This window comes from Vanellus vanellus (genome assembly GCF_965231255.1).
Source record: "Vanellus vanellus genome assembly, chromosome: 6".
In the NCBI taxonomy this organism is placed as follows: domain Eukaryota; kingdom Metazoa; phylum Chordata; class Aves; order Charadriiformes; family Charadriidae; genus Vanellus; species Vanellus vanellus.
Window position 1 is genome coordinate 31259483 of NC_138911.1, and position 22191 is coordinate 31281673.

General features: G+C 40.3%; 2 protein-coding genes across 4 annotated transcripts in view; one reads left to right on the forward strand and one right to left on the reverse strand.

Moving 5' to 3' along the window:
• The window catches only part of NUMB (NUMB endocytic adaptor protein), a 232027-nt gene that overhangs the window by 47642 nt on the left and 162194 nt on the right, over positions 1–22191 (forward strand). The gene's annotated exons all lie outside the window — the stretch shown is intronic.
• On the reverse strand, positions 2460–15071 carry DNAL1 (dynein axonemal light chain 1). The gene is made up of 7 exons (XM_082484881.1): positions 15020–15071; positions 14279–14334; positions 11485–11540; positions 10160–10286; positions 9607–9753; positions 7047–7110; positions 2460–3252 (listed from the first exon to the last, which is right to left on the reverse strand). Exons 1-6 carry the CDS (start codon positions 15052–15054, stop codon positions 7064–7066), a joined length of 468 nt encoding a protein of 155 aa, XP_082341007.1. The 5' UTR covers positions 15055–15071; the 3' UTR covers positions 2460–3252; positions 7047–7063.

Below are 22191 nucleotides of genomic sequence, written 5' to 3' on the forward strand. Positions count from 1 at the left end.
ACATCTGAAAGTTTATGAAGCTTTAAAGAGACAGGGAAGCAGCGTCTACAAATCACATTTGATTTTTGTGGGGGTGAATTTCTATGTAAATTCATCACTTGGGTTCAGCTGCTTTACCCACCCTCGTTCTCTCCTGTGTCAAATGTTAGGGAGACACAAAACTTTGAATCCTCAGCTGTCTAAGGACTTTTCTTTCCAAGACTAGGATTCCACTGACAGCTGAGCCTGAAAAAAACCCTTAACTTCTCCAGATTAGAAGACAACATATATTTTTATAGAAATGTAATTGTATATTTTAGAAAACTGTTTCCTGCAGCTTCTCCACGTGTATTTTTCCCCTTGTAGTTCAAATTTGATATAAACTTTTTTGTGTTCGTTCTTTTTATGTTCTGTTTTTACATTTGTAGTCTAAGCTTTGGTGTACTGTACAGGAGCAGTCAGCCTTTGTAATTACTGTATAAATGCTTTATAATAAAGTATATTACTTTTATTTTAACAAGTGAGCAGACACTTCCTTTTGTGTGTTTGCTGCCTAGGGCACCTTTTAAAGGACTGTTACGTGTTAAAAATGTACATATATAAATATATTTACCTGTTGCTGTACAGTTGTGATAAGACTGGACTGAATTTATTTTTTGTGTGCTTTTTTATAAAATATTAATACACTAAAGGAAATCTTGCTGATGTGATTGTAATGTACTATGTAACTTATTTACTTAATATCCTCTATATATCTAAAAAACCTTTTATTAAATGAGGTTTAGAAAATAGTTTCACAGCTGAGTTTTTTGATGGTATGAGGGAGTGCCTGGGGGGGCCCCAGGGTAATAGTGACTGTGGTGCATTCCCACAAAGGAAGCTGTTATGAGTCCTTTTAGCTACGCTGCACTCTCATCATACCCGCCTCTGTTTTCCATAGCAATCCTCAAGATTATCTCAACACCACCTTCCTGAAGACACCAGCCTGTGAAGTTATATATATGTATCTTGCGTTCCAAGAAAATAACTGGCAGGTACAGCTCCAGTTGCTTTATAGAACACTTTATTAGAAGTGTTGATTTTGTGTGTGTGTCCCACTCCAAGCCAAGCACCTTCCATGAATGCCAGTAACAACCCTGACAGTGTGTTAGAAAGTCACGGGGAATAGTTCTAGGTCCCCTTCTGTGCTGTAAATGAGGCGAGCTGGATTCTGACGCTACCTGGAATGAGGATGACAGTGGGCAGAGCAAAGGCAGCATGGAGTAACATGGTACCTGCGGGTCTGTGTCAAATCTGAATTCCTGGATGGCCGTAGCTGGGACAGAAGGGAGAGACTGAAGAAAATCTAGAGCTGCTGGGAAAAGAGTTAACGTTTTCCTGCTGTTTAGTAGTTGAATCTGCTGGTTGTAGAAACGAAGACTCCATTTGTAAATCACGCTTGCATCATATTCTTCATGGCAGAGTATAAAAAAGCTTTTGGTAAACACTGTCTTAAAGGCACTTGCCTGTTACCTGAATCTAAGAAGGGTTTTAAATGTATTTTGTTATACAGCACTAATCTCATTCCCTCTGCCAGTAGCTGGCTCTCTTGCTGTGGGTTTTAAATATTAATATGCTTCCGTCCATCTTCAAAACAAAGGTTCTTTCTGTTTTGGTAGTTAACTCTTTTTAGTTAACTGGGCTACTGTTTCTCGCACCTATGGCCTTGAAGTCTAAAAGCTGCAAAAGCAGAAAAAGCTACATAAAGCAGATAGAAGAAATGGGTATCGGTGTCTGCCTGGCCTCCTGCTAGATTTTGGTTGTAATCTAAGGTGGCACACCTGTTTTCTTTCTGGTTGTTAATTTATGCTGACAAATTTTCATTTCAATATTCTCAGCAAAGCTGGCAGGAGAAAGACTTGACCCAAGACAATGAAATGCTCTTGGTTATTTTTTTTTCAGCTCAGTGTGGAAGCCTTCGCTTTAATTTACTCCTGTGGATATGGCTGTCAATCGTCAATGGCATTCGGAGATGTAAGTGGTATTTTGCTTGGTGGGCAAAAGAGACAGTGAACACTGACACCTTCCCTTCAGGCAGCAGACCACAACTTTGTTTAAGGCTTTAAATGATGGATTTGCCTCCCTGTCAAAGCCAACTGGCCACAGGTTGACTACTCAGCACTAAGACTGTGAAGCCATGCAAACAAACTTCAGATGACCAAACAAGTCCCAAGTTTTGGGCATTTTGGTTTTCATCTTTTTTTAATTGGTGGACCCAAGCCCAACCTTCTGGAAGTTATTTCAACTACTAAAAGAGACCTTATAAAGCATTTTAGTGATTAGTAAGCTTTGACTGAGTGGTAGTGTGAGGAGTTTGCAGTAATTCCCTATATGTGTTTTAACTAGCATTACAGCCGTCATTGCAGGATGCTATTCTTGTCATATGTGAGACGGACTGCTGTGGACTGTGGCCTAGAAAGCTTTTTCTTTAAATCTGAGTTTTGAAAGTACATTTCAGTGACACTGTCTATGGAAGGGGAAAGTTTCTATTACAGAAGTTTACTACCGGTTAACCTTCTTTTGTCCTGGTTTAATGGAATTGATGCTGTATTGCTACTAACAAAACTTATTCTGAAGGTGAATTAGTAATTTTGTACTGAAGAAAGACTAGCTATTTATTTAACTTACTTGCTATTTATTTAACTTACTTGGGTTTTTTCCCTATAGAGCAGTAGTAGACTTTTCTCCTAGGACCTAAGAACAAAGTCTGACAATCGATGTCTTAAAAGATTGAAAAATATTTATGTATCAATGACAACAATCACAATATATCAGCATTTTTAAATCTAAGTTATTTTCTATTCTAAAATATAGAGGCAATAAGGAACAGCATTTACATACTATAAATACATTGCTCCCTGAGCAGCTAGGAAAGTTTATGAGAACAAAATTTAATATCTGAATGCTCTCCACAAGCTGAACTATTTCATTACACAACAGCCAAAGACGTTTGTATAAAAGAACGTTATATTATTTTTAAACAAGTTTCACAGAAGAACATTTATAAACATAGGCCTAAATAATTTAAACACAGCAAATTTAACAGTTTGGTCATGCTACAAAATTACTGTATACAAAAGATAGCCAAAGGCGATGTTAAAAGTGCTCTTTTGCTTGAAGATTTTTCTAGATGAGTCTACTTCTAGTGCAACCTGAGTCATCTGCTGGTTCTCAGGTCTCTTCTCACATTTTTCCAGCAGCTCTCAATATAATCACTGCATACATCAATCAGTTCTTTGAAGAGAGGTCAATGTGTTAACAAGCAAGTAAAAAACCTAGCTCGTTCCTATCACTAATTTAATTTTAGGATATTTCTCTAAGGAATAAAGTGGATGCTACTCCTCCACAATTTCACTGGGGAAAGCAGAATTCCACATGGCTTGCAAGTTTTACATGGGTGTTCTTTTCATCCATGAATAATAATGTGCTTACGACTTTATTGGACGTGGTGCGATAGGGAAGAGCGGAGTCATACAGCAAGATCAGCCTTTCCACATTTGACTCAGCTGCTCCCTATGGGTGTGCAGGCTGAGCTTCGCTGTTAGCTTATACATGATGTGGTGTAGCACCATCAATATGCAAAGCTGCTGCTTTAATTCTACCACCTGTGTATGTCTTCCACCACATCCAGTGCATAATTTTAAAGTGCAAATTTTAAAATTTAGGAAAACTTTACTCATTTTGGAGGAGAAAAAGTTCGGGGGCAGAGGGATGGGGTTGATTTGTTCTTGAGAGTAATCATGATTGATCAGGCAAAGCAACATTCAGCTGAACCTTCCACCCAGCTTTGAGCTGAAGCATCTCCTGACAGATGAGCGCCACAGTTTATGCTTTTCTTACTGTATTGTTCCATTGCAATAGACTTAACAGTTTTTATCAGAATGATTTTAAATTATATGCTAATTTATCACAGCATGGAGAGTGAAAGGTGAGGGAAGTCTTGTCTTGTAAGTATATGTCCTTACTGCTGTTATAATTGTGCTGAGACTGGATGCTCCATTCCTTCAATAATGATTTTTTTTTCTTTTTTGGTGGTATTTATAATGCAGCTCCCAAAAAAAGGAGAGAGAGAGACTTTGCGCTGTTAATCTCTGAAAAGAGCTGATGCCAGTGGGCCACAGAAGACCAGCAACTCTACCAATAACTGCAATAGTGCTTGGACTGATTCCCATAGGTAGAGCCTGTATTGGTCCCTTACAGGAGCTGGGAACTGCTCTTATCCCTCATGTCTTGTCAATGGAGCTGTGTTTTGTTCCAGTCATCACCACGCAGTCAGAACACTAAGTTTCTACTCTGCTCTTAGAATGTCCCAAAATAGCCGAAGCATAGAGTATTTGCTGTATCTAACAAAACCTTCAAAGAAGTAGACTTAGACTATACTTAGACATTAAAAAATCAGCTAGCAGGATTATTTGGCATTGGACTGTGTGCTTATCGCTTGCTCACTCTGTCCTGCTGCATTTCATTTGAGGTACAAACTTAGCCATACATACCATACTTGTAGATGTGCTAGGAGAGACCAGCTGCAGAGGTTCAAACACATCGCTTGTAGCCAAGCACTATGACAAGAGCACTGCGTGGTATAGTCTCAAAATGTCTCCAAACGCATAGGTGAATTTGGCATTTCCATTTGTTGGTAGTATTCAGAAGTCAAGTTTTCATAGAATCATAGAATCATAGAATCAGTGAGGTTGGAAGGGACCTTTAAGATCATCAAGTCCAACCATTAACCTACCCTGATAAGAACACCACCACTCCTAAACCATGTCCCTAAGCACCTCATCTACCCTTTTCTTAAACACCTCCAGGGATGGTGAATCCACCACCTCTCTGGGCAGCTTATTCCAATGTTTAATAACCCTTTCAGTGAAAAAATGCTTCCTAATATCCAATCTAAACCTGCCCTGACATAACTTGAACCCATTTGCCCCACTCGAGCTCTGGCTCCCGTTAAACACACTTTAATTACAGTTGTCAAGAGCAGAAGCCAATGCCCTGTTGCCCCACCACAGCAGACGGGGTCAGGCGGGGCTGAGTGTGCCATAGGCTGTGTACTGCCAAAGCACGTCCATGTTGCCAAAAGTGGTTGGCTGCAAGGGAACGGAATCGCTCCAATTTAAAAGAAGCCAATGTGAAATGGCCGTTGACTATATACCCTCTTTCCCATTGTGCTTCTTGTTCAATTGTGCCTTTACTAATGATAAAGCTAGGAGAAGAATGCTAAAAGAAATTACATACGAATATAAAGTTGTCTGTAAGCTAGATCCAGTGAGCTAGTTTACGGAACTGCTTTCTGGTGAAAATAAAAGCTGCCTGGAAATAGTTTGTGCTAGGTAAAGAATGTCCACAGTTTTTGCCATTGCTCTCTTGACCTTATTTTAAGTAATTGATCTAAATCAAACTTGAGCCTTATCAGCAATTGCCAGTTTAAGTTGGAATGCTTAAGAATTCCTCTAACAATCATACAATAACTAGCAATATATTGAAACAAAACTGTGATTGTCTTATAATCTTCTACTTCACACTGTTCACCTAGAAATTGATTAGACAGAGAACTATCTTCTAGTACACTGATACCTGGAGCTTGAGATCAATACCACTGTTGTCTGCGCCAACATGGTCTTTATCACTGACCATGACTTCCAAGATTTCAACTCCTGCCAGACCTTCACAAACAAAATAATCGAGTGGTGTTCTGCCTCCATCCCTTCTATGCCTGGTCTGGAACCACCAGGTACACCTGTCACCATTTTAAGTTAAACAAAGATGGTACCATGAATTAGAAGAAAAGCTTTTAAAAAAAAAACAAACCCAAGATGGAGTAAAATCTACTCAGGTGACTTGATCTATTCTCTAAAGAGAAGAAAAAAAACCCCACCACTCTTGGCATCCAACAGTGCAATCAGGTATGTCTTCATCATTGTCTAATGCTTTTCACTAAAAATAGTTACCTGTTATATAAGGGGGCTTTGCTAAAACTGGTTATCCTGTAACATAGCGCATTTAGGACATCTTCAATACTTTTTTTTTCCAATGCTCACTTTCTGTCTCATCTCACCTTCCCCACTAACTACATACACTTTCTCTCACTGCTTACAGTAGTGCTTTCATAAAAAAGGAGTATCCCCAAACCTGAAGTCTTCTGTCCTCAAACCCAGGTCTTTTGTTCACTGTTTGTTTCTGTATTAGTATCAGCCTACTTAGTTATAGGAAAACTGCAGAGCTGAGAAGGATTATGTCCAGCAGTGACCCAAACCAGGAACCAGCTGTAGGCTAATAGGCCACATATTCCCATCTAAAATAACTTCTTATTAAGAGACAAAAAAAAAAAAAGCTAGCAGATATTTTAGTCTCACTGAAACCATGCAAAGAATTCCCATTGCCTCTTTAAAATAAATAAATAGATAAGTTATACATGGCCTTCTAAGCAATGCAGTTGAGTTCCAATGCGAGAAGCCCAAGTCAAAACTTAAGGCCAGAATCAAGCAATCATCGGACCAATACCTTTTTTGTGCGTAGGTCCACAACTACTGGGCCTGTTTGGCGTAACAGTTAAGGGGATGAAAAGGCAAACTCACATATTTAAAATATTGAGGGATTCCCGTAACAAAATTAAACACAACAAAGCCTGTAATGTGTCTCTAAACCACAACATTGTTCTTTTGGCCTCAGTGTTTCCAATGATAATGTTGGCCAGCTGCACCTAACAAGCTAAAATGGTTCTATTATAACCCAAAAGTGAACAACAAGCACCACTGATCAGGGATTAAAAATAGCTATGTATTAGTTTCGGTAAAGACCTCTTGCTAGCCAAATAGCAGATAAACTCAGCTCCACTGGTCTCTACAGAAGGTGTCGTAAGCTTGACAAAATTGGTGTGCCTGAATTTTGGTAACTCACTCTTTGGGTGAGAGACTGTGGAGATAAGCCGGTCTTTTAAAAATTACCCAAAGATCTTCTTCAAAACAAACATGTATATAAAAGTTCTATATGCCAAGCTATCTGGAGTTACTTAAATAATTAAATACCCAACAAGAAAGTGTCATCAGTTTGCTCCTTCTTCATCTTCTTCTTGTTTAATAACTAGGATACCTAAGAGGAAAAAAAAGAGAGGGAAAAAAATCTGCAAAGATTTACAAATAGATTATGCAGAGAAAGATATAGTTAATGCTGATACACCTGAAAGCTAATCTGGACTGTTGGAAAGAATCAGACTGGCAGAAAGAGGAAGGAGTTGTATTTCCTGCCGCTGCTTCTAACTGACATGAACTTCCACAGGCCTGAACTGCTCTTAACTAGAAAAGCCTTCAACTGATGAGATTCTCTATTGGATGTTTTTTCCAACTTCTTGGGTAACAGGGAATAAAAAATGTACTAAAGCAGGACCTGCAAAGATCTCTGGGAGATGCACCATGTCGGTTCAGCTAACAACCAACTCGCACATGGCCCTTCTTGTTGGGCCCCTGCTTTGTGTTGCCATTACCATGACATAAATGACCAAGTTAGTATGGGACACCGCCTCAATAACACCTAACTAGGATGTCCAGACTACAAGACACAATTATACTAACGTGGATCCAAGAAGCAATGTGGTCGCATCTCTTAGGGCTAACTTGGATGTCATGGAATAAAGTTGCATTGCACAGTAGCATCATAGTCTATACCTACCCCTTGGGTACGTTAAAAAAAATAGCACTTTTTAACTGCCATATTGAGCAAGGGCACCTCAGACTGTGGCAGTCTGCAGGGCTGACACCACTTCACAGCGATGCGTTCATGAATTTAAAATCAGCTGAAATGCTAAGAGCCCCCCCCCAAAATATTTGTCAAGTTATAAATTTTCCCCACAGTAGCAAAACCCCAATAGTACAGGTAAGCTCCCAGCATGTTGAAACAGCCTAATCAATCAAATACACACCTAAATAACTAGTACAAGAACAGCAAGGGCACGAAATATATGTTTGTTCACTTGCACTGTCACCTGAGTAATGGGAACTGAGTCATACTGCTTCTTTGCTCAGCTTGAGGAGGAGACTTGAACTACGGTGAGGCTTTGCGGTGAGAGCCCTTTGCTCACTGTAAGATTGGGGTATTGTGTTTCTTTTTTCACAGGTAGGAAACAGAAAATAAAACCACCAGAGCCTGGTTTCCGTTGTGCTTTAGACACCTAACTGCTGAGCAGGGTTCCTGGCAGAGGAACTAACAGAAAGGAGACACCTACCTACTGAAAGAGACCTTCAGTGCTTATTTTTTGTCCAGAACATCTTCAACCATTTCAATAATTTTGAGGTCCCTGTATTAGTCATCTCACATATAGTACATAGGCATAACAGGATCCTGGGACAGTGTAACAGCAAGAACCTTACAGCCGGTTACAACATTTCTGACTTCTTTGTTGCTTAATATTCTAGTTTTTGTGGTTTCCATTCTTAAATATCATCCTCTCTTTCTACATTGCATAGGAAATGTACCTGCTTAATTCAGAGCTGCCCACTGCTCCTGGCTGCAGGAATGCTTAAGAAACTAAGGGTATAACCTTATACTAACAAGGTTACCCTTTGCCCATACAGATTCTTGCCCTGTTCCATTTTTTGTTTCACTCTTAAAATGTTTTCTACTACAACAGCAAATGGACTACTGCAAGCCATCCTTCATAGCAGTACACTTGTCTCACCAGGCTTCCACTTCCCAGTAATTCTTACTACTTCAGTTGATCTGCCTTCGGTTTCCCATCCATTGCTCCCTGTATTGATGTTGTCCTCTTATCGCCATCCCTACACTCCCTGCTGCTACTCTGACTCTTTATTAGTGCTACCAGTCCTGCTCTCCTCTTCATTGCTTTAGTAAACAGCAGGTAACAGGGAACAGCTAACATCTCCATTAATAGAAATTAACATATTCAAAAATAGATTTAAAAATTATCTCACTTAAAAGCAGGACATGCTTTAATATATTTTCATATCGGTGACAAAAAGGAGAGGACAGCTTATAAAAAGGATTAGTATGGTGACAAGAGGGGGATAGTCAGGCATTTAGGAAACTTGCATGAAGTTCTGGAAACATGCCCCTGCACCAGAAGCAAACCAGATCATATTCCTGTCTATTCCCATTCCCCCATGTCACCCTCTTTGGTTGGGGAAAACTGTAAATCAAATTTGCTGGGAAAATTGTAATTCAATGTGGCAGATGAAAGCCTTATTAACTTATTTAATGCTAAACACTTAACTACATAGTTACACAAGTCAACATGGGAACTCCACAAGAGAACTTCAGTATATTTCAGTTCCCTATTACTTATGTGCTAAAACTATTTGACTGGATAACTTCAAGACTAAAGCCCAGCGGTGGGCTGCAAGACCACTTGGACTTGATACTCCCAAATCCATCAAACACTTTCAGAAGATCCTGCAGCCAGGGCTGCAGAATTCAGCTGCCAGAAGTTAGCCTAAGTCTGAATAAACCAAAGACAGGAGGGAGGAATATTACACGGGCACACAGATGACTTCCTGAGGTTATGCTTCACTTCCCTGTGGCTGTCTTTATATTAAACTGTTAAGTCACACCAATTGCTTCATGCCCCGAACTCACCATCCAGCTTTTTCAGCTTGGGTACCCGTTTGGTTGCTTCTTCAATCCAATTGTTCTTCTGATCAGAGGCGTATTTCTCTTGCAGTGGATTGCCTACAAACACCAGATCCTCTAGCAATGGCAGCTCTGCCAGTCTCACAAACTCTGCTGCAACCACAAAGGTGAAAACACCAACCAGATTGTGGAACACAGAAAGTACCTCTGCACCAAACCTTCCTTTCAAACTCAGTGCAAACATAACCAGCATGGGATACAACAGGGTAGGGATTGCTTGGGCTTGAACTGGTATCAGGTTAAAGAACAGGTATGCATTTTAAAAGAAGTCTGAGAAAGATGATTCAAAGAACAAACACCTTTGGACTTAGAAGTTAAATTCAATATTCTATTTTTACTCTCTTGCATGAGTGGGTATTTAAGGATTTAGCACATGTCTGCAGGCTTATCAGTGAGACTGAAAGCTCTGTAACATATAGAATTATTTTTTACTTGGTGACTTAACTCATGCATTTACCATACTACAGGAGAAGTTACAGAATAGAGAGGCGTGGCTTACCCCAGTCTTTCACCAAATTATTTGACATATAAAGAACCTTCAGCTTCTTCATTACACGGATACCCCTCAGTTTCTCAATGAAGTTGTATGAGATCCACAGCTCCTCTAAAGTATCTGCCACTGCCTCCTGGAAAACAACAGGACTACTCAGGTAAGCAGAAGTGCATCTTCCTTATTCTTCACACACTCTCTTCACCGCCTAGAGGTCCCCTCATGTGAGAAAATACTAAGGTATATTGGTCCTTATTTCCTTTTAAGCAGGTCCCTAATTATGCATGACAAATATTCATGGGAATTAAGAGCAAAAGATCTGAAATACATCTGAAATCACAGTATTAGAATAAAACAAGGAATAGGTGGATGGAGCAGTTGTTCTTAAGGCATAGGGGCAGAGGAGATAAATTTGGCTGCTTGTGCACTGCAAGAATACATGAAGTGAATGAAATTCAACTACTTTAGAGGGGGTTTTACACAATATGAGGGAATCATTCATTTCAGGTGCATGTATGTTTGTACCTGTCAGCCAGAAGTTGCTTTCATAATTCTCTCAAAAAAGAGGTTTTTTAAACCAGTCATTACACCTTGACTCTGCATTTCACACTTAAGAGATATGGCATCTCTGAAAGTGGGAATAGCTTTGAAGAGAAACATTCTGCAGGAGAAACATACAGGATCTCTTCGGGAAGAAAAGAATTTCTACATTCATTAAAAAAAAAGTTGACTGAAAAAAAAAGTTCTTCTGCCCTTAATTCAAATGTAACAAAATTGATCCAATTTTTTTCCTCGACAAATTTTCCCCTACCTGATAGACTTAGTCCTGCCACTATCCTCTCCCCTAAAGCCATGTTGCTGCAGGTGCCAGTTAACATAAAAAGGACAGACTCTCATGAAGTGCATGTTCATAGGACTGCCAATATATGTAGTAAAAAAGCATAGCCTAAGTATCTTCAGGTAGAAAATTCCTCCTGCAAAAAGTCTGTAGGAATTATTTTAATGTAAAGCCAGCGGAATTTAAAGGGCTTTACAGACACACAGCTGTTTTCAAATAAAAGTTCTGCTCATCTTTGTCAAAGACAACAAAATCCCTCTTTCTGAAATTGTTTTATGTAGTAAATTAGCCCTGAACAATCTCCAAACATGAAGAGAACAAAACAAAAGAGAAAATCTATCTGAAAATTCAGAAGCAATATGAACAGATCATAGCAAATGGAGAAAACAAATGGTTAGGCAACAATGTACATTCAGCAAAGACTTTTATCAACACAGGGGAATTATCCCACGCTCTCCATTCTATTAGCAAAGAATTGGCACTAAGAAGCGCATACCAATCCGTTCAAGTTCTTTATGTTATTTCTTCCCAAAGACAGTATCCTCAAATTTTCTGTAATAGAAGAAAGACAGCTTATTGTTAATAAACGTTTGGGTTTTTTTTTAATATAAGAAGATGCTATAAGTCAGGTAAAATGCCATATTCTACTTACAACCAAACCACACTCTGAACAGACTGTCTTAAGAAGGAATGAAGTAACAGAAACAAAACCTCCTGACCTACAGAGATAATCAGGAATGGATGCAATGGACAGCTCAGAAACACATTCATGAATACAAAGCTACTCGTGTACGTTACCTAGTTGAAATTCAGTCCGGATAAATACCGAACAAAAATGATTATTTCACCTTGCACCTGAACTCTTAACTGCTAACTGGCTAGTTTTGATCTTACGTAGTTCATACCCCTTCTTCTCAAGGCAAAAGTTGTTCCAATCTTATTTTAAGGCAGCAGATTTGATTTCTGTAATAAAGCTTCCTTAGAGAAGTCTGATGATGAGAGAAATTTCAACTTAGTCTAGCACCCAGACAAAGCTCCTTTCCAAGTGAGCTGGGGTATAGTGTAATACTAGTGTAACTCAAACCTATCATAAAATAGCAGTCTTTTGGTATAACTCATTTTCATTTTTTCACACAAGCTTTCTTGCAGGTGTAAATAAGCAAACTGAGTTGCAGCACGTAGCTGGGTTAACTTTGGATCTATACCTTTCATGAATGTTTTAATACTTCTTAACTGCATTAAGGATGAAATCCTTAATGATCTTGTTTTGCTCTTGTAAGTATAATGATTGAAAATACATGCTTCAATAATTAATGGCAAGACTAATGCAAGTTCCAGCCAAATTGCAACAGATCCTCCACAGACAGCACAGGTAGTGGCTAGAGATTGCTACGCATGAAGATTCGAGGCTGATCTAGAATAGATAGTTGCATGTTCTGCCTCAAGAAATGCAGGGATGAAACCACACCTGATAAAGCCACACCTGGCAAATATTCTAAAACAGGAAGATCAGTTTTCATTACTAAGTCGAGCTACAATGAGATTTATTTTTCTTTTCAAATACAACAGCTTAATACATGACCATGCTCAAAAAATGAAGAATCATAATGAGTAGCTCTAAAGCCTACTACTGCTAATATTCTCCAGAATATCCCTAAGGATCCCCATCCACAGGGGAGAGTGCTGGGAGATGGCTTTTTGGTCTAGACAGCCATTCTCTCTGTAACTCACATTTATAAATTACAAGTTTGCACTTGGTTTTGAAATTTGTAAGAAACAAAAGGATACTTACAAAACTGATTTCTAACTGCTGTTACTAGTTTTTATTACTCTTGTTCTGAGATATTCTATATTTTAAAGGAAGAAAGACCTCCCTCATGGAACATTTACACTCTCTAAAACACAAACCTAATACTTGTTGCTGTCATCTAAAACATCTTCGTCACATGTATGGTTACAGGGTTGTGATCCTTTACACAGGATTATCTACTTGACATAACTACAATATCAGGTATACACATTAATAGTAATCTTTTCTGTCTGAAAGGAGTGTAGATGCTTAAAAAGATTTCTCAGCTTCTTTTCTGCAACAAGCAAAAGCAAGTATGTAATAATTACTGGCTGTTTTTCATAGCTATAAGCACTGTTTTCTCTCTCTCTCACAGAAGCCAACAGAGGTGACAAGTTCCTCATATTCTGTACCTTTAAGAGACAGACTACGTAGTTCTAGTTTGTCTGGCTTTAGGATCAAATATTTGGTACAGACTGGATGTTTTGATTCTATATTTTATTAATATAAATATTTAAGATGCTTTAAAGGCTTTTAATGTTTTATTCCACTACAAAATTTCATTGGTTTCACTTTTATATATAACAGCTTAATTATTTTTTGCTCATGATAGAGTCACTCAAATTTAAAAACTACAATACGGTTATTTGGAAAGACTACTGAAATGTTTTTTTCCTGATTAGTACTTGCAAATTTGTTGGAGTCTGAGCATATTATGAAAACAAGTAAGTTCATCAAGCTCCTGGACACCCTCATTGGTGTGTAGTTGGAGAGGATGGGATTCCAGGTTCCTTGTCTGTCCATCTGGCAATTTGATGCGGACAGAAAACCCTGGAAGCTCCAGCCCAAAACCTGCAGCTCTTTGCTAGCCTTATACCACAGAGTCAGTCTTGAGGACAAACCATTAAGACTCCTGTCCCAAAGTCAGTAAACCAATGAGTTTCAAGGTGTCATAGACAGCTGCCCATGAAATAAAAGTTCAGTTCCCTTCTAGACAGATAGCCCCTTTCACGTACAAACAAAAGCAAACCAGGTATATCCAATCCTCTGCAAAGTGGAATGGCATTTTTCCATCCAAATCTACAACGCTCCAACCTTACTCCAATCAATACCACAATTACAGATTGTTGAACTGCAGACTGTCTCCATCATGAGCATAGAAATGGGTCATTAAATCACTCTAGAACTGATTAGGTTTTGAATATCACAACTCAGGCGCACTGGAAGTTACAAAGTTGCTTTCTTAATGGATTTTTTTTTAAACATGCACAGTGAGACAACTGCTAATGCACAGGAATACATGCTTTAATACATCATTATTGCTAAACATGGGTTCTCCAGTAAGACTGATAATTTTAAAGGTCACTTGTCATTTTGTAAAAGGAAGGAATTAAAAAGGATAAGAATAGGTATAAAGCTGGACACATATAACAAATTATGGTATATGTCCTATCCAGGCAACTAGAAAACAAACATAATTGATCACTGGCTTGTCACTTACTTAGGCTGTTCAAGTTGGCGATTCTTTCAATGCAGTTTGTAGACAGCGATAGTTTCCTTTAAAAGGAAGAATAATCAATTCACAGTATACAAGGGATCACTATACCAGAAGAGTTCCATGTCCAAACACCATTGCATTAGAAATAATTGTCTGTTCTTCTCTCATTAGATGATGAACTAACTGGATGTGTATGCAGATTCAAAATATCCTCAAACATTCAAGACTTCTGCAACTTTATTTAGCTTCCGGGTAAGTACCACGATTTACTTATGTGACGTACCAGATTATCTTTTTATGCCTCGCCTTATCAAATGCATGGACGTTTATTTCTGAAATGGCTCCAATCTCTTTCTGAAAGTCCTGCTTAGGTCTCCTTTTTTTTTTTTTTTTTTTTCATAAATTTTGGAATGGATCATAAATGTGCCAGTTAGCTGACAGACTCCAAACATGGACCTGTAATTATATACTGACAAACAGTATATAATTTTTCATGGGGCAAATATCAATACAGAATCTACCCTAACATCTTCTCAGTTAAGTGACAAGGATCTTGAATTAAAAAGAGGAACTGTGTGTGGAAAGGGAAGCTCAGCAGAGAAAAAAGAAGAGAAAGCTGCTGCTTTGAAGGCCGCACCTAAACATAGTAAATATGTATTTGCACAGTGGACAGCAAAAAAACCTGAAAACTAATATAAAGAGAAGAGAATATTTGGTTTCCAATTTGTTTTTAACAGAACTTACTCGCAGTTAACAAGTGTGGAGAGAGATTCATCCATCCTGTCTACAGGAGGAATCTGACCGTACAGTTTCACCTCCTTTGCCTCTGAAGCCTTCTGGCCATTTTTTTCTTCCTAAAGAAAAAAGGTGGTGAAGAGGAGGCTCACTGCTACACACAATTACTGAAAATTACTATACTGAAAAATTACTGTAAAAGTAATGACTATAGAAATAATTCCAATATACTACTAAAAGATATTACTGACAAGAGAAAGCATTTTGAATACTGTTTATCAAGACTCTTGCTGGCGTAGCAAGAAGAGGGGAAGGCTAGCTTATTTTCAAGACATCAAAAGAACTTATACATTACATACGCTTTTTTAAAAAGTTGTGTTACACTTGAGCAATTTAATTAAGGGGTCCTCTGCCATAAAGAAATGGAGAATAGATGGGAGGTTTGAAATTCTGAATGAAGGTAGCTCCATGGAGACTGACATATAGGAGCCTCAACTAAGGCCAATCTGTAGCAGAACCCAATTCTTAAAAGCTCTGACAGAAAAAGCTCCTTCCCACTTCACCCAGAAAACTCAGAACTCATGCCTAAGTCACAACACAAACTGAACACAGGGGAGTGCATTTTGGGGGAGAACCTTAATAGATTCACAGAGTTAAGAATCTAAAAAATAAACCAATAAATTCTAATTGGCCATTAAAAAAGAGTGGAGGAAGATCTCACACTTTAGAGAATACTGTAAAAGGCAAATTTCCTATTTACAACCTAGGCTGATAATTTTCAAGATTAAATACTATAAAGTTCAGAACTTTAGAAAAACAGCCATAACTTCAGCATTTGGGTTTATTAAAAAAATACAGTCTGTTAAATCTTTTAAAATTCTGAAGTGATGGTAATTATTGACTAAACATTTGGAACAAGTATCTGTTTAGGTAGTACCACCAGTTTTGACAGCTGCCTCCCTGACAGCACAAAGGGAGCATTTTGTCAATTCACTCAGTGTTCAGTGGGAGGACTGGAGGTCCATTAACAAAGGAGAAATCTACTCGTTGCTTTCAAAACAAGGACTCTTGTTTCCTCCCCCATTTTTATGCAGTTACTGAAAAGTGAGATAGCTGAGGTCTGGCCTGGTTTTTATAGCTACTTTGTCATGAAATGAATAGCATCCCAAAAGTCTTTAAGAATCCCACAGCACAAGATCAGGTTTTGAAAACATTATTTTCTCTTTTATGTACCCAAAATGCTTCAGGCACCTTAATTTAATAAAAAAATAGCATGTTACCTTGTGCATTTACTTATATTTCGGTTGCTGTTCAAATTCAGTGGGATAATATTTTTACTCATAATTAGTGATTTAGCAAATAAGCATGTCAGATATTTTGCTAGAACATAGTGAATGTGTTCAAATTAACTCACTAGATAAATGTGAAACTTCTGTTTTCTTTTCAAAGAATAACACTATATCTATTTGCATTTATACTCAGTTTTTAATTATCAGTTTACACCAACAAATAAAAATACATCTTTTCTTAAAAGCATGAAAGGGAGAGCGCTTCTAACACAGACTGTGGCTGGCAGCGAGCACTTGCAGGAAGAAAATTCATCCCGATTGCCACGCACTTCTAGAAGAAAGGTCAGCTGAACGACCACAATAAGCCACAGAGAAACCACAGGTAGAACAGACACTTTTTTAACAAGAAGTTACGTATTTGCTAAGTTAAAGTTGCTCTGATTTAACTCTCGTCACCCTGACTGTAGGGCATAGGTAAACCCTTATGCCAAAGGGAAGAAAAACATCCGGAATGCAACACACCACCAGATCCAATTTTACAAGTCACATGAACCCAGATTAGGAGTAGTAAAAGGAAGATATAGACCCATCCCCAATAACACGAACAGGAAAGCAAATTCAGCACTTCATGCCTAACATTAATGGAAACTCACTGACAGAGGTCAATTATCTCCAAGAGCCATGTGACAAAGGAGCAAATGGAAAATAAATCTTTAATAGGAAACGCAGAGTTGAGGTTCTGGACTGCAGAAAGACTGAAGGAGGAAAAGCAAAATTTTTTAATACTCAGTTCATACCTCTAGTAATGCGGTAATGTGGTAAAATCCACAAGTTCTAATGCTTATTAGGTGAGCAGCAGTGAAGTTTGTGGGATATACCAACATAACAGAAAAACACTGAAATACTGAAGGAACTAAACAACAATAAAATTCAGAAAGGCAGTAGTCTTCAGCTACAGACTAGTACATTGAGCTGATAGTACAGATCTTCTGGCTTTCAACTGTACCTGCCCACACTGCTTCACATCCAGATCTTCTAGAAGAAAACACTTATAAACTCTTGCTCTAGCAGCTGGCCAGAATTAGCCAGAGAGTGCTTGTATACTGAACAGCACACCTGTGCCCTAATCTAAAATTCACTGAGACTGGGGAAAGATTCTCACTGGTTTTACCGGACTGTGCACCTGACCCCAGAGCATCCTGTATCATCATTTGAAATTACATGTGCATCCTTGCCAACACACAGTTTTCTAGAAGGCTCCAAGACTGGGTCAGTCACTGCCCCAAATGACTGTATTAACACAGTGCTTTAAGAAGAAAAACAAGCAAGAAACTCATTCTGAGTTAAGCCTTGCATGATATGAGGGACAATATGTTAAAAGACAATGGTAAAGTTTCACTGACTTCAGTACAGTCAGAATTTCATATTTGTTTATTCTGTGGGAAGGACTACACTCAGGTAAAACGAACAGAGCATAATTAAGACATAAGACATCCCCAAACTTAAATCTCTTTGTAGCCTCAGGCCTTCTATCAATGCATATTCAGCAGAACAAGGCAGAAGAGCAGAACAGACTCATCTTTACTAGCTGTGTCAATTTAACAAGAACACACGGAAAGTCCAACAGAATGCATTACACATCAATAATAATAATAAAATTTTTACTTTGTGAAACTTCTTACAGCAAATGTTTTAAGCAAACATATTTCTTACAATAAGTTTAAAAAATAAATTTAGCTGAATACAGTCAAAACCCATGCCACAGAGTACTGCAAAGTGTCTAGATACTGTTCTAGTACTTACCCATTTGGCTAGAGCTTCTTTGATAGTTGTTGCTTTTGCCTAAAAATGAAAGAAGTTTAAATGAATTTTCAGTTGGCTTGTTGACTGCAAACCTATCTCCTCTCCCTTCTCTCTCCCTATCCTGCTTGCCTACCCCCTTCTACCACTTTCCTGTATTATTTTCCTCCAGCTGAGTCTAAGAAGCTGGAATCCCTCAGTGTCCTGTAATTTTATTTTCTGGGGTATTTGGTAGCATTTTCAGAAGAAACCAATTGGCTTCACGTGAGCACGTTACCTTCCTGATCTTACTCTCTGCCCCATGTGGACCACAGGTTTGGGACACTGCTTGTTAGCTTTGATGGTGAAATTCAATTCAATTCAGTTCAATTCAATTCAAAGACATAAGAAGTTACTGCACTGAAAAATGTGGTCTAATGCTCTTAAGCCCCCACGCCTTCTATTATTATGCATTAGCAACTTCCTGTCTGGAAGCAAGTCTGTGAATAGACAGAATGATACAGCCTCTTAACATTCACTGAGGAAAATAAGGTACATCTTGCCAAAAATGAAGAGCAGAAAGAAAAAATATTTGTTTTTCTTCAATTGTTTTATGTCGTGTCACATCATGCAATGTGAAAATGCGTATTATTCAATGAGGAAAAATCCGAGAGCTGCTGTACAAGGCTTTTTAAGGACTGATCCACTGACCAACTTTCTGTTGTCACTAACTCCAAGTTTTCTGCCTCACATCAGAGTTTTATCAAAACCAAGTGATGATATCCAAAACAGTAGCATATAGAGAAATTATTATATATCCTAAACATTAAACATTCCGAGATGTCTTTCAGATTAAAAAGGTTCCAGAGACCAATCTTTCACAAAAACTGATCAACAGCTTGCTTTCTACAAAAACAGGAGGACTCTAGTTTGGGCATCTCTATTGCCCGTCAGTGTAGTGCTACCATATGTGGATAGAAGCAGCCTTTCAGGTAATCAGATATCAAAAAACCTACTGTAAAAGTTAAAACCAACATACTAACTTCCACCCAAAATCTTACAGGCAATCAACTCTGCCACAGAGCTCTAGTTCTGGGTACTTTACTCTAGACCCCTGGAAACTCTGGACCCAATGGTAAAAGACAACAGTTGAGGCAGCTGCATATTATGGTAACCAGTCGTTACGGCATTCGGGTACGTGATCTCAGTTGCTTACATCAAAGACAGAAACTGATTTATATGACCAGTACCTACTTCTGTTTCAAACTCATGCCTAAAACAGAATTGGATTTTAAAGCTAGTGATCCATTGAGCACAAGGAGCAGCTTCTTCCCTGACCTCTGCTGACTCTTCTCTCCCATTGTAACATCTGATTTGGTGGAAATACGAAAATCAGCATAGTTGGTTATCAAGAGAACATGTATCAAGGATTTTACTTTGTTCTTTGAAGTGCATTCGAAATTTCTGTAGCCAAATCATGGTATCTTCTGCCAAGGGAGGTTACTTATGGGAAACCTCCCTCTGCAAAGCCTATTTTCAGAGTTCCTCTACCTGCATATTGCATGATTTCCTAGATTAAAGAAAAGTCATATTACTTATTCAAAATGCCAAGTGATCAAAAGCTGAAATTGTCGCCTTGAAGAGCCACCATCAACATCACAGGAACAAAAAACATAATACCTTAAGGCAAAAAAACCCACCATCCCAGTACATATAAAAGCTGTAGCAAAAGAAGTATTTTTTCCTCCCAAAACATGGCTGATGGACACAGGCTATGTAAAAGACCCCCCAAGTAAAACAGTGACGCTTTACCTTCATTTGCAAACATTTATTTATATGTTAAATAGAGCAAGTCAGAATTGCACAGCAGCAGATACCAGGCTAATCACTGTAGTAATTGTGGATACTGCTCCCTTAAAACCGCATACCATCTCAGGTTTTTATATGATGGCATCCCAGACTCCCCATTACTTTGATCTATCCCTGAAATCCCCCTTTTCCAAGGCACGGCAACAGGCCACAACTGCCTCGCCTCAGCCAAGGCCCCGAGCACTGGGCTGCCTTCTGGCCAACTCATGCCGTGCCCGGGCTGCTCGGGCCAGAGGCCAGCTCGGAGAAGCCCCGGGCCGCGAAGGGCTCCGCTCCGCGGTGCCGCTCACGCAGCACCGGGGCGGCGGCACTGCCACAGCCGGTCCCCGATGACTGCTCGGGGGCAGCCCTGAGGGAACGCCGCTCACACACCCCCCAGTCCCTTCCGCCGCGCCGCGCTAGGGGAGCAGCACCAGTCCCCCCCATCCCCGAGCAGGCCCCGGTCCTCGCGTCGCCCCTCCTCAGCCACCGCCAGGTCCCGGGGAAGGCCCGGCTCAGCCTCTCCCCAAGCCCCCTGCCACCCCAGCACCCGCTCGGCCGGCCGCCACGCCTGCAGGCCCAGCGCCCTCCCCGGCACTGAAGGCACCCACCATTGCCGTTGCTACCGTTAACGCTCCGGTTGCTATGGCACAGCCGCCTCCCGCGCATGCGCAGCGCCACCGACACGTCGGGGTGGGGGGGGGCGAGCACGACGCCAAGCGCACCTGGCGATCATAGAGACGCGCGGCCACAGAGAAAGTCCCATCCCGGAAGTCGCGTAGGGGGCGGTCCGCGACGCCTTGTGGGACGTGGCGGAGCGGGCCCCGTGGTCCTCCCGTGGGGCGCTCCCTGGCGGGCGGGCGGAACTCCCCGCCTGCCGCCTCCCACCGTAACGGTACAGAGCCAGCCCCACGCGCGTTACCAGGCACTTTTTATTGAAACCGACCCGTGACAGAAGTTACAATTCGCGAATGACAGACAGCGGCAGCACCAGCCACTAGCACGCGCCGCCCGCAGCTCGGCCCCAGGTGCCCCGGTAGCCGGGACAGCGGGGCCGCCCCCACAGCCTGGTGAGCCTCCACCGGCCGCAGGGCAGCCTCGGAACCCCGGGGGGAAGCTGTGCTTCAGCACACACACCCCCATTCAGCCCGTGAAGCCAACCCCGCCGCCCAGGCAATCGCCTAGTGAAAGGCCCCGGGAGCTCCGCCACGCAAGGAATGCAAACTGAGATAAATCACGGAGACCGCCATGAGGCACTCCAGCTAATGTGTGCTTCAGGAAATAGCTAAGTTATCTGCGGAGTGTCCACAATGCGTCTGGACAAGTGGCACCATAAATATCCAAAATGCTAGTGCAAAAGTTGGCTGTTTTTTTACCCATCATCTTGTGAATAATTTTGTCCAGGAACATCCTGACCTGTTTACAAAAGGACCTTCACGGTAAAATTGCATTCCTTTTATTTTTTCCTCCCTTCTTTGTTTAAAAAAAATAATCATTCAGCGTTCCAAACAAATGAACTGTTCAGTAACAAAAGTGTCACATCAAATTTTTACACAGCCTTGCTTTTCAGTGAAGGAAGGGGTTTACTTCTCTTTCAAATTGCATATATCTGACAACATCTAACACTGAATTATTTTTAAAGGCTTGTGCTTTAAAAATTACGTCCGAGGACTTTTAAGCTCCCTGGCTTTGGTTTATTTACAACTTAACATTTACTTCCCAAACCTCAACCCCACAATCTTCCACGGCAGTGGCTACGCTGAGGTAGGACAGGGTGTGGAGACAGGTGTCGGTAGGAGGAGGGTAACGAAGCCGGGTTAGGGGAGGCCCTGCACTACCCCAGGTACACAGCTCCCACTACTGAAAATACACAAGATGAGGAAGACCAAATGAATGGAAACCTTCACACAGCATTTTCCTCTATGGCTGCAACTTGGAGTGAGTTTGTGAAAAAGAGGCATGGGTGGCACCAACATGCACCTCACAGCAGGCTGTGGTCCTGGACTTCCATGGCTGGTGGTTTCAGTGGAGGTTGAAGCACCAGGTACGAGTCAGGTAAGAGCAAAGGCCTCTTCAGCCCGGGAGAGAGTGCAGAGAGACTAGGCATGAAGACATTTTGTGTGGAGTGAGCAGGACGGAGCTTCTCTTGTAAGGAGTGAACGGATAAATTGGTCGATAGGCAGTGATGGCGTGTGGAGAACACATGACTTCAATCAAATGATAAGGAGTAATAAGAGTTGCAGAAAGGTAACGAGACCTGAGCAG